The sequence below is a fragment of the Streptopelia decaocto genome, assembly GCF_964273445.1.
Source record: "Streptopelia decaocto genome assembly, chromosome: 6".
Lineage (NCBI taxonomy): Eukaryota > Metazoa > Chordata > Aves > Columbiformes > Columbidae > Streptopelia > Streptopelia decaocto.
This window is the reverse complement of record NC_138660.1, coordinates 32,282,659-32,295,229: the sequence shown is the minus strand read 5'-3', so window position 1 is coordinate 32,295,229 and position 12,571 is coordinate 32,282,659. Positions and strand designations below refer to the sequence as shown.

The 12,571-nt window shown below is 49.3% G+C and overlaps 1 protein-coding gene across 1 annotated transcript in view; it reads right to left on the bottom strand.

Annotated features, from left to right (window-relative positions):
- Nucleotides 1–11,592, bottom strand: part of SLX9 (SLX9 ribosome biogenesis factor) — a 51,565-nt gene extending 39,973 nt beyond the window's left edge. The window contains exons 1-2 of the mRNA XM_082056018.1: nt 11,432–11,592; nt 9,632–9,740 (exon numbers count right to left, since the gene is read on the bottom strand). Of these exons, the coding sequence (XP_081912144.1) occupies nt 9,632–9,740; nt 11,432–11,563 (241 nt within the window). The 5' untranslated portion in view covers nt 11,564–11,592. The remainder of the gene's footprint in view (nt 1–9,631; nt 9,741–11,431) is intronic.
- Between the last annotated feature and the right edge of the window lie 979 nt (nt 11,593–12,571).

Sequence of the window (12,571 nt, the reverse complement as noted above, 5' to 3'; positions counted from 1 at the left end):
TGTCGTGTAGACTGAGGTCAGTCATAAAACACTCAGACACCAAAACTGCCCTTACAAGGTGATCTGGCGTTGTCAAGGTAAGAGCAGCATCTACTGATGCAGTCAACCAAATTTCAGCTAAGAAGCAATGAAGAGGGAGCATATGGTAAACTGCTACCTAGAATAATTTACCTAGGTATGGTAAATTGTCACCTGTCACCTTATCAAACTACCAGGGTGGTTATCCTGGATGCAGCCTTGCTATGTCAGCATATATCCTTCCGAGCTCTTCACCCGCTCCCTCCACTTCAAGCCAAGATACACTCTCCTTATGGGAACCCCCATTCACAGTCAGAAGCAGACAGCCAGCAGCCCTAAGCCTGAAATAAAAGTATTTTCAGCTACCGTCAAGTCTGTAAACCTATTAATAAGTGCTATACTGGGTTGTCAAAAGTTAACAGCGCTCCTTCTCCAGGAGGTTCATTTTCTGCTTGCTGCTGTGCAAGAAAGGAACTGGGCTCCCCCTGCCCCATCCCACTGGGTGCTCAGCTGGGACTGAAGGCTCCCCAGCAGGGTCAGGGTCTCCTCCTGCCCAGTGGCACCAGTTCAGGCTCTCTGCACTGGGTGCAGCGAGGGACAGGGTTAGTCACAGCTCAGCTCAAGGCATGGACGTGAGCAATGCTTTTTGGACTGCGCTTCTGCAAACAGGCACAGGAACTGCTCCATCAGATAATGGAATAAAGATAACGCAGTGTCCTTCCCAGCCATTTCTGGATGCCACGTCACTAACCTTGGGGCCGGGGGAGCGGTGAAGAGTATCACTTTGCCTGTTTACCCCCTGCCCAGCATTTCCCCTTTCCTGGGAATTTTTCCTTTCTTGCAAATTCCTCTATTGGAGGTTTCAAGCACTTTCACACACAGTGTCAGAGAAAACACCAGCTTATGGAGAGAAGTCCACAGTTTGACCTGAGACCCGCACATTCCAGCCCTGGGACACATCCTCGACCTGTGCAGGTTACACGAAGGACGTGGACACGTTGCAGAAGGTAAGTGGGTGAAGAGGAGAGAGGCAAAAGAGAGGTGGGAGAGAACACTCCAGAGCTGAAAGCGGCTGCACTTTGACTATTGTCTTCTGCTGGGTGGCTGAAGACAGAGATAATAATATGAAAGAGGAATGAGGAAATGCCAAAACAGTTGCTGGCTCTCCTGAGCCCTTCTCCCCACATCCCTTGAGCCTGTGCAGGGAGGGGGAGCTGGTGTCTGGGTACCCAAGGCTGACATGCATCATTGTCAGCCTGTTGAGGCAAGAGCAAGGGACACCGCAGAGCTACTTCACCCTGAGACCACAAGAAGCAGCCGCCACCGCCATCTTCATCAGGGGCAGCAGATAATGGGACAGGCTTGGGAGCACAACTTTAAGTGCTTAAGGCTGAGCTTTATCCCAACGGCAAGAGCCAAAGATTCCTTTAATGGAGCTTGGGTGCCCCATTTTAAAGCCATGTTGATATCCAGTCCCCACCCACAAAAGCAAGAAAGCCAAGCTCAATTCTCACCCAAACAGCCACTCCTCCTAGTCCATATGCCAAGAAGAGATTTTCAAAGATGTTAAAGTAATTTCAGTGCAACACAACCGAAGGCATCACCAATAGGTTACCTCTGACGCCACCTCAAGGGGGAGCATTTCAGTGCTCCCAAAATTCACACAGACCAAAGCCTGGGCCGATAACAACAAAGACAGATGGAGCAGGAACATCTTGTCATTTTGGACTAGCACAGCATGTCGCATTTTACACACACATTGGAGATGCTACAGCCGCTCCTCGCAGGCCGCCCGCTGTCATTATCAGTTTGTGGAGCAAACTGTTTTCACCTCTTTCCTTCTGAAGGGTGTTACGGTGGGGAACAGCTTGAGAAGGGTGCTCAGCACAAAACAAACACAAGACAGGTGTGACAGCTGCCAGCACAGAATTAAATGCTGAAGAAAAGCGACAGCAGCAGAATTATGAAGATCCATCAGAAGATCCAGACTAGGAACGTGGCGAATGACCAACACAAGCAAAAGATTTTAAAATACCACAAACTTGCATTAGAAAAAAAGCAGCAGAGGCTTAAAACTGATATTCAGAAAGGATGCATTCATTAAAACAAGCAGGATTAAGTTGTTGGGTTTTTTTAATGTTTCAATTGCTAAACACTCCAACATGACAGCAAAAAATAACCAAACCAAAGCACCCCACACAACAGGAACCTCTCAGCTTCATGAAACCAGGCACCACACAATACCCAGGAAGGCAGAGCTGAAGGGGACCACACGATGCAGCGGGCAGCACAAGTAACCTGCTCCTACCCCCAGCACAACTCTAGGATTTGCACAGCAGCATTTAATGGAGAAACGTGATCAGGGTGAGGACAGACAAAGAAGAAACATAATATTTAAAGGCCACAAACAAGCAGAAATCCAACAAACATATAAGAATAAATTATGGGGCGCAAAGATTTGCATCCTGTCGGAGCTCCTGAAGAGTGGAAGGGGAACGGCCACAGCTACAGTTCTGCAAGTAACACAACAGTGGATCCACTGCAGGGGTAGCCGTGAGTCCACACACTGCAGGAACTGCGATGCTGGGAGAGGAGAGGTCTGACATGGATTCTGGCACATAACCCATTAGAAAAAAACAAAAAAAGGAAAGCAAATTGTGTCATATAATGTTAGTGCATCGTCTCACGGCAGGACCACAACTGCCCAGCCAACCACAGCTTTTCTGCTTCTCATTTGACGCTACAAAAGAAGAACAGAATTGGACAAGTGGCTGCAGAGCCAAAGGAGAAGGAAGAGATATGAAACAGACAGAGCAAATCTGGAACACCAGAGCAGAAGCTGAGGTGCAAACCAGAAGGACACAGTCATTGACTCTGCAGAGCGGGGTTTGGTGACATAGGAACTAACTCACAGAATATCTGACAAAGTGGAAAAGCAAAGCCTGCAAAATCCAGCAATTCCAAACTGTCAGGTTCATGTTCGGCCTGATTTTATTCTCTCCTGTCTCCACATTTCTTCAGGAGGAAAAGGGACTTCCTCCCTTGTCGGATGCTTAGTAATTTCACTCCTCTGCTCCCCTCTGTGCCACTGATAGAAGAATCCATGCTGCAAGGCAGTTCTGGTTATCAGAGGACAAAAGCTGTCAAGGTGCAAAGTGAAACTCAGAGATGTTACAGCGTGCACGCCTGAGACTCCCCTCTGGTTTTGCATATTGTGTCAATCCAGGTTTCAGCAACAGCAAGGCCCAGCCCAACCCCTGTTCAGGCTAATGTCCTACATCGCTCTGTGCCACCACCTCAGTACAGAATCACAGACTCAGAAAGACCATTTAGTCCAATCCTCCTTTCATCTGTCACTAGGATCAGGTTGCTCAAAGCCCCATCCAACCTGACCTTGAACACTTCCAATGACAGGGTACCCAGGGCTTCTCTGGGCAACCTGTTCCAGTGACACACCACCCTTGTTGTAAAAAAAAACCAATATCTATATATCTATGTATCTATATCTATCTATTTCTTTTTTATGTCCAACATAAACCTACCTCTGGCAGACCTTATGGTCTCCTTAAAGACTCTTAACTGGTCCAGGACCAGAGGCAGCAATGTTTTTAATTCATGTTTTTGTAGGTCACCAGGAATACAGGAGGCACTGGAGCAACCAGCAGCAAAAGCTACTCATGCCACAACCTCAGAAATCAAACTGACAAGCTAAGACTTTGCAAGCAATTCTGAAGTGGAGCATCTCCCTTATGAGGAAAGGCTGAGGGAGCTGGGTCTCTTTAGCTTGGAGGAGACTGAGGGGTGACCTCATTAATGTTTACAGATACATAAAGGGTGAGTGTCAGGAGGATGGAGCCAGGCTCTTCTCGGTGACAAACAATGATTGGACAAGGGGTACAAACTGGAACACAGGAGGTTCCATTTAAATTTGAGAAGAAACTTCTTCTCAGTGAGGGTGCCAGAGCCCGGACCAGGCTGCCCAGGGGGGTTGTGGAGTCTCCTTCTCTGCAGACATTCCAACCCGCCTGGACACCTTCCTGTGTAACCTCATCTGGGTGTTCCTGCTCCACGGGGGGATTGCACTGCATGAGCTTTCGAGGTCCCTTCCAGTCCCCAACATTCTGTGATTCTGTGAAGTGGTAGCACTTGCTGCCATGGCATTTTTGCTTTCTCAACAACACATCTTGTCACAGTTCCCTTCCAGAGAAGCTGAAAATAAAGCAAGAAGCTGCCAGTCCAGTTGTTCATATCATTCCACAACTGGTTCATCATCCACTCCAAAAACAGAGACATTCCCAGGCAACTGTTTTGCCAGAGCCATGCTTGAACAGGCCCTCGCTTCAAGGAGCAAACACCAAGGAAGGAAAGCTAAAGCAAAAAAGCAGCAACACCCCCATATGACAGGCCATTATTTCTGACTTAGTTGGAAACATTTAATTCCCACGCTACAGATGCTTGCCCAGATGAGATTTATTTACTCACACTAGTGACAGAGGTCCTTGCATGGATTAGATTATGGCAAAGCATTTGATTTACATTACGTCAGCGGCTAAGTAAACTACACTGATAGGAAGCAATCATTCAGCAGCAAGTCATGGACTTAACTGCAGTGTTCACAGTGATGTTGCTGGCTTTTGTTACCTACGAGCATGTGGAAATCATCTGGAATCTGATGTTAAGATGAGCTAATGATTAAAGACAAGAAGCAGAGCAGGAGAAAGTAGTTGCAGCAGGTCTACTTCACAGTACGGCATGGCTCAGAGCTTCCCGTACTAAAATACTTTCCGTTTTAGACCACTGGCTTTCTGTTGTCACACACACAAGACTCACCTAAAATGAATTCCATTTTAGTGACATTTTTTATTACAGTTCAACCTTTTCCTTCTCGCATCGCAAGAATTACTGATTCCAGCACAGCCTAGGCCAATGCCTCGCACCCATCACTACAAGCATGCTAAACCAGCTTCGTATCTAAGTGAAGCAATGAGACCATGACTATGACAGTAGCAGATACTTTGACAGGGCCCCCTGCCTCCAACAGATACACCAGAAACCCTCAGAAAAACTGGGCCTTCATTTCATCTTTCATTTCATCTCCTTCCAGCCCCGGCACACACCTGTGCGGGCACACACAACCACTGGTGTTATCAGAGATGCTAACCCTGCTATGGATGCTGAACTTGCCAACAGCTCGGGACAACAAAACAGGCCCCCCAGGCCTCTGAGCAGCCTTGCTGCCCTTCACTGATCTGCTACGTCTTTTTTGAGCTGAGAGGACCAGGACCGCACATAGCATCAAATAGCTGCACGTACCACGGATTTATTAACGGAGTGTAACAATGCTCTCCAGGTCATTCTCTTTTCCTCCTGCTTCCCAATGGCCGATTTGCTTTTTTGACCACTGCTGAGCTCCAGGCTGGCATCTTCTACAATGTAACCCAATTTCAAGCTCTTCCTCAGACTAGATTTTAACTGGAAGAGACCAGAACTGTAGAATGAAGCACAGTGTAAAAAATTCAGTACACAAGGGACATTTTTCATTTGCCACTATCAGCTGATTTTACAGGTACTCCAAATAATTCAGTGGATTCAAAAATGTTACCTCTGTGTACCCAGTCCAAGCTGCCCTGACTATCTTTGTCAGAGCCCCACACTGACACATATCCCCACACTCCCAACCTTCTGCAGGCTGCTTTGAATGAAGACAGGGCAACTGGAAACCTGCCTTAGGAACTAGGAACACGAGAAGAAGGCAGCCACCCTCTTTGACAGCAAAGATGAACACAAACCCTGAGAAAAAAGTCTGTCCAGGCCAGGCTAGGAGAGGTGATCCTTACTACACGTCACCCCCAAGCACTAACATCATCTGAGGCTTTCAAAGAAGCATTTACCTTTCTCCACAGCTTGCTTCTCCAGCTCTCGATCACCCCCCCAGTCTAAGGCATTCAAAAGAACCGGGATATGGCAGGGCACAGTCAGCGCATGGCAGACACAGGAATGTGACAACAGAGTGAAGTGCATCTCCTCCAGCTGCTAAAGTAACAGTCCTCATTTACAGAATCACAGAATGTCAGGGATTGGAAGGGACCTCGAAAGCTCATGCAGTGCAATCCCCCCATGGAGCAGGAACACCCAGATGAGGTTACACAGGAAGGTGTCCAGGCGGGTTGGAATGTCTGCAGAGAAGGAGACTCCACAACCCCCCTGGGCAGCCTGGTCCAGTGTTCTGCCACTCTCACTGAGAAGAAGTTTCTTCTCTAATTTAAGTGGAACCTCCTGTGTTCCAGTTTGAACCCATTACCCCTTGTTCTATCATTGGTTGTCACTGCAGAAGAGCCTGGCTCCATCCTTGTGATGCTCACCCTTTACATATTTATAAACGTTAATGAGGTCACCCCTCAGTCCTCTCTTCTCCAAGCTCCAGAGCCCCCGCTCCCTCAGCCTTTCCTCACACGGGAGATGCTCCACTCCCTTCAGCATCTTGTTGCCCTGTGCTGGACTCTCTCCAGCAGTTTCCTGTCCTTCAGGAACTGAGGGGCCACAACTGGACACAATATTCCAGGTGTGGTCTCACCAGGGCAGAGTAGAGGGGCAGGAGAACCTCTCTGACCTACTGACCACCCCCCTTCTAATCCACCCCAGGTACCATTGGCCTTCCTGGCCACAAGGGCCCAGTGCTGGCTCATGGTCATCCTGCTGTCCACTAGGACCCCCAGGTCCCTTTCCCCTACGCTGCTCTCTAATAGGTCATTCTCCAGCTTATCCTGGAACCTGGGGTTGCTCCTGCCCAGATGATAGACTCTACACTTGCCCTTGTTATATTTAATTCAATTTTTCCCCGCCCAACTCTCCAGCCTGTCCAGGTCTCTGGATGGCAGCACAGCCTCTGCCGTTTCAGCCACTCCTCCCAGCTTGGTGTCAGCACTCATTTACCTCTCTAAACTCCTGGTGTTAGAATAAAAAGATGACAGAAACCAACAGTCACCTCACCTTCTCCAGAGAGAACGAAGCAGAACAGTTTGTCATGCACACAGATACCTTTACAGCTAGACAGCACATAAAGAACTTCTGCAAAAGCTGCCTTGAGTGCCCAGGCCATGTGCAAGAGAGGAAGGAACGATGCAAGCAAGTCAAACAGGCAGAGGATGGACAGAAAGAAAGCAGGGAGCCAGAAAGTACATCCTAGGTGTAGAAGGAGGCCAAGGAACCTGAGAGAAGTAGTCAGCTAAAGATATAACCTTCAGTCACCTAGTCATCCCTCTGCTGATCCAGCCAGCCACCATCCTCTCTTAACCAGTTTATGGGTGTGCTGACAGAGGAAACCACAAGCCATCATCACCACCTCTTCTTCCTCACTTTTGCAGCAACCTCTCAACCCTGTGGAAGTCCATCTCCACATCTGACAGCTTCAGAATGAGCAGCAAGCCCACCAGCTCACACAGCTGTTGTGCTTGGGCTCCGTCAAGACAAAAAATCCGGTCCCCTAGTTCAAGCACAAAGCCACAATGTGAAAACCCAAGTGGAGAGAGGAACAGAGTCAGAATAGTAGGAGGAAGATCAAGTGTTTTACCCAGAAATACCATATGCAGATACCTTTGACCACAGAAACACAGCCATGGAGTGGGATGCTGGCTTTCTGAGAACTATACTTTCAAAAGCAGAGGGGTGCAGGGTCTAAGAGAGATACCAGAGCCAAAACCCAGAGCTGCCAGCTGGGCTTGGTAATCCAGCAGAGCATTTCCTGCCAGGTTCAAGCCATCTAACTGCTCCCTGGTTTCACCCATGCCCTGCAAGCCTCTTCAAGCCCACAATGAAGTTTTCTAGGTTGTCCCTGAAGTGTCACAGCACAAGACTAGATCGTAACACAAAACACAGAGGTAACAGCAATCTCAGATACTGTGAAGGAATCAGGTAATGTGAGGCACACGTGCATGCACACACATGGAGGACAAATATACCAGCCTTTTCAACTACCACATAGCATCCTTGACAGAAAAAAAAATCATCTTCAGCTGTAAAAAGCACAGGAAACATGAGTAAGCCTACCCACAGTCTGCCAATTTGACCTTCTCAGAGCTCGAAAAGCAAGTGGGAGAGAAATGCTTTTTTGTCTTGCTATTAAATCTTAAAGTGTAGGAGAATGTGTAGGAGAATCCTACCCTCCTGCCCTGTGCACTGAGCTAAGGGGAGATGGGTAGAAAGGGGAGGAAGGCTGGAATCAACTTGAATTTCCTGCTGAACAGGCTCTCAGCTGACCAGAGATCCCAGGAGACAAAGCACGTCTGCCTAGGACTTCTTTTCGAACTCCAGGGTGTCTGCCATTGTATGCACAGCCTAGTTACAGTTCACTGAATTAACACAAAAAAAAATGAATTGATTTCCATAATGAAAAAGCCTCCACATGGCTCCAGTAGGATACAAGAAGAAAGGGCACAGCAGTTTGGGAAGATTAAAAAAAAAAAAAAAAAAAAAAAAAAAATCAAATCACTTTTTGCCTCATTGAATTGCAGTTTTGAGCCCCCAAATGAACAGCTATTTTTAGCTGATCATCTGGAAAGTGTGAGGGAGCACAAAGCATTGGGGTCAGCATCGCTGCCTGCAGGAAGCCAGCACGCAGCCTCAAGAGAGGGTTAGACATAGTCGGGCACCGCACATCTGCATCATCAGCACTGCGCAGGGACCAGCAACACGGGTCTATTTATAAACCAGACGTGTACAGCTGTAGCCTGCAATGAAAGACCAGGATTGCAGGCTGTCAGCCTTCAACAACACGCTGTCTAATTTAATTAAAGAGATGGCTACGTTCACATGCACACACATATGCACACATGTCCTTTTCCCAGGAGAGTTACAAACAATGAGCTCAGTGTTTTGAAAACAATACATTTTACAAAGGTTTCTGTGCAGAGGGTAAGCATCTCCAGCAAACGTGTCCTCACACAACCTCCCCATTCCCTCTCTCTGTGAACAAATGTGACCGATGGGCTATGGCTGCTGCATTCACCACTGCCTGGGTAACCACCAGCCCTTGGGTGGTTGCTGGGTTTGTTAGTAGCCCTGTACAAGAAAATAGTGTCACCATAGCGGTATTAATTTGCATGGAGGGAAGAAATAAATTTAGCTTGCAAAGAAGGTATTTGGGTGTCACACACACCTTCTGCACCAGGACAGACTCCTGTGCCATCAGTTTCCATTTAGAGAGGTGAAACCTGGTTTCAGATTAAAAGCTCTGTCTGCCACTAAGCAGCTAGAGGGAGCATTTCCTTGTTGTGGGACTAGAAAACAAAAGCCTCTATCAATCTCCTCCCTGTTCCCACTCTCCTGATACTCCCTGGTGAGCTGGACTCTCCTGCCCAGGAGTCCTTGAGCCAGGTGCCTAGCAACAGCAAAGGACAGGAGAGAGCTGGCTGCAATCAAGCTGCCATGGGTAAAGCACTGCTCAGGAATAACAAGCAACTTGCTGGCAAAATACCAGGGTACAAAAGGCAGCTGCCCCCGCAGGAACATGGGAAGCTGTGTTTGGGTTGAGATCTCCTGGGCTTGTTCTGACGGCCACTGCAAATACAGCCCCCAGTGTCTCTGTTCACAACTCATTCAAAATACCACAACAAACCTGTTCTGGAGGAAATGATGCTCCTGGAGTCAAAGTCAAGCTTCTTTACTAGAGTATCAGGGTCAATCTTCAGCCCGGAAAAGACACCAGGAGATGAGAGGTCCCAGTCCTTATCCAAAAGAAACATTAAGCAGGAATCAGTACAACCACCACCAGGAAATATTCATTTTTTAAAAATAAAATAAATATATATGTATTTTTTAAATCAAATCCAGCACCACCCAGACAGGAGCAGCACACACCTCCCAGCAGTAGCATGCAGGTGCCTTTCTGGAGCAGGCAGGGGTAGGCAGGTCACCCCACTGGCCTGGCCCCCCCAGGCTCTTGCATCCAAAAAGAAGTTTCACAAAGTCACGTTTTGACTGTTCTATTCCTAACAGATTTCTATCTCAACTCAACCTCGCCTCACTTCAGTGAATTCAGGTATTACTTGCAGAACTGTGAATGGCATCTTCAGAAACAGCCAGATGTGTTACAGGTGGTAAGTGTGTAACAATACAGATAAGGAACAAATGACCACATTTAGGGGCTTAAATCAATGGATGTTAAGCAGATTCAGTAGCTATTATACTAGCAACTTACCAAATCTTCAGCACCTTGTTCCTTTAAGCATACAAAATCTCCCTAAGTCCTCAGCTTTGCAGTAGCTTCTCTGGTTTGAAAAATGTATTAGCCAGCAGCATCTCCCAGCATCACCACACAATTTTTGAGTGGTACAAAACCAGCTGTATTTGGCACAGCTGATTCCTTCCTCCTCACAAGGGAAGCTATAGTTGCATAAAAACCATTTATAGCTTTTCTGTGTCCTTGCTGTGAGGGGGCTGGAGGAGTCGCCCAGCTTTAACCTGAACTGCGTGTTAATAGCACAGCTGGTGAAAGAGACATGGTGTTAAATCCCCTCAATGACTGCGTGGAAACTGACAGCTCATCTCCACCTGCCCTCACCTGAAATTGAACAGAACCACTGCAAAAACAAGCCAGGCGGCCTCTTACAGCGCTGCTCACAGCACCCACTGCTAACGACCCCCACACCAAAACTGGTTAATGTGCTTGGTTTCTCTGTGAGCATGGTCAAGACACGTGTTTGCTCCTAGGTAATACGTACCACTGGCTGAAATAATTTTGCATGCGTGCTTACTTACTGAGAGCCTTACTGCTGACCTCCCTGTTTGGTTTAAGCAAAAGTTACTCAGCTCTGTATGTTACAAAGTCATTTGCACTACCCTGGTGCCTGTATTGTAGCAAGCATGCTGGTTATTTCTCCCCAAAGGAAGAAATTCCGGATGCCAAACATCCACATTTTGTAATAGACAGATTCAAAGCCTTAAAGCCACTGAGGCACAGCGCAGGCACCCTGTCCCCACCAGCAGGCTCTCCTCACTGCCTGCTCAAGGCCTGGGATGCTGTGGTGGCTGCTCTAGCGCAGCTGCTGTGGCCATGGTGGTAGCCCCACGATGCTAGCAGCTCCACCATGGTGGCTGACAGCGTGGAGCAGCAATAGCCCCAGAAGCACACCGGGGCTCCCCCGACGCACAGGCTGCACCTCACGCTGCAGCACTGAAGCCCCAGGCTCCCTTGCTTTGCCCCCTGGTTTGACACACGTTCCCACGGGTAAAAAGCGGCGTGAGAGACACGCAGCCGCCCCGCAAAGAGCGTCACGGCAGCCTCACGGCCGCAGGAACAGCGGGGGGTCCCTGGTGTCACCCCACGAGCGGGAGAACCCGCGCAGGGCGGGCGGCCCCTCACGAACCGCGTCCCCCCACCCCGAGCCGCCCTGTCCCGGCCCCGCTCCCGCGCTACCTTGCCGGCCGGCGCGCTCCAGCCGCCCGCAGCGGGGCCGGGCTCGGGGAGCGGCGGCGGCGGCGGGTCCCGGGCGGGCCAGGGCCGGGGGGCGGCGCGGTGGAGCCGCGGGCGCTTGGCCTTCCCCACCATGGCGAGCGGCGCGACGGAAGGGGACGGGCCGGCGTGTGCCGGCCCACCTCCGGACCGGCCCCCGCCCGGATGGCGGCGGCTCTGCAGAGAACTGGTCGCGGGAGTTGCGGCTCTCGGGGGGCCACCCGCGGTGGGTAGAGCCCAGGAAGCGCTTCCGCGGCTGCGTCAGCCAGAGCGCTGCGCGGCTGTTAACTCTGAAGCGTAATGGTGGCGTCCGAAACACCAGGGGTGCGCTGCCGGTGGCTTTGCTGGGCAGCCCGGGGGTTGATTGCCTTTAGTGGGGCTCCTGGAAACGGCTGGAAGGTGTTTGGTGTGCTGCCGCGATTGAGATGGACAAACGATATAGACCAAGTTCTTCTTACGTGCAAACAGCAGCCTCCATTTATTGCCACAACGCTTTTTTATATAGTCGTTACCAGCTCGTGTGCATTTTTGCTATTGGTTACAGGCTGCAATAGTAATATATCATTGGCTAATTTTGCTATCGTCAATGTTACTCTTTTACTCCCTCCTTTCTCATGGGTACACCTTAATATCTTCAAGGTCAATCTCTGTTCCCATGCCCTCCGTCAGGGAATCCACAGACCCACCGCAGTCCCCACAGTGCGCTTAGATTAAACCCAGAGACCCTGTGGCACAGTTTAAGCCCCTGGAAGAGCTGAGGCCCCTTGGTAGCATTAGCCAGAGACCAGGATGCCACAGTAGGATAGAAAACTGATCTGTGAAACTCACTGGCAAGTTATTTCCATAGTTACGACAGCAGAAAATACCTGATGAGCTCCCATGGAGCCCAAGCACATGTTGGACTGTGCAGTCATGGACCCAGGTGTGGACCCCCCAAAAAACAGCCTCAGCCCTTGCTATACCTTCCCATGCACATGAGGGGGTGAGGTGCAAAGATGCTTCTCCCCTCAGGTGAGTAAAACCTCCAGCCTTGGGACCCCCATGGTAGTTTTGCTCTTTAAAAGCCCTGGTGGGTGCTCTGTGTTTAAGTGTCTTTATTTTCCA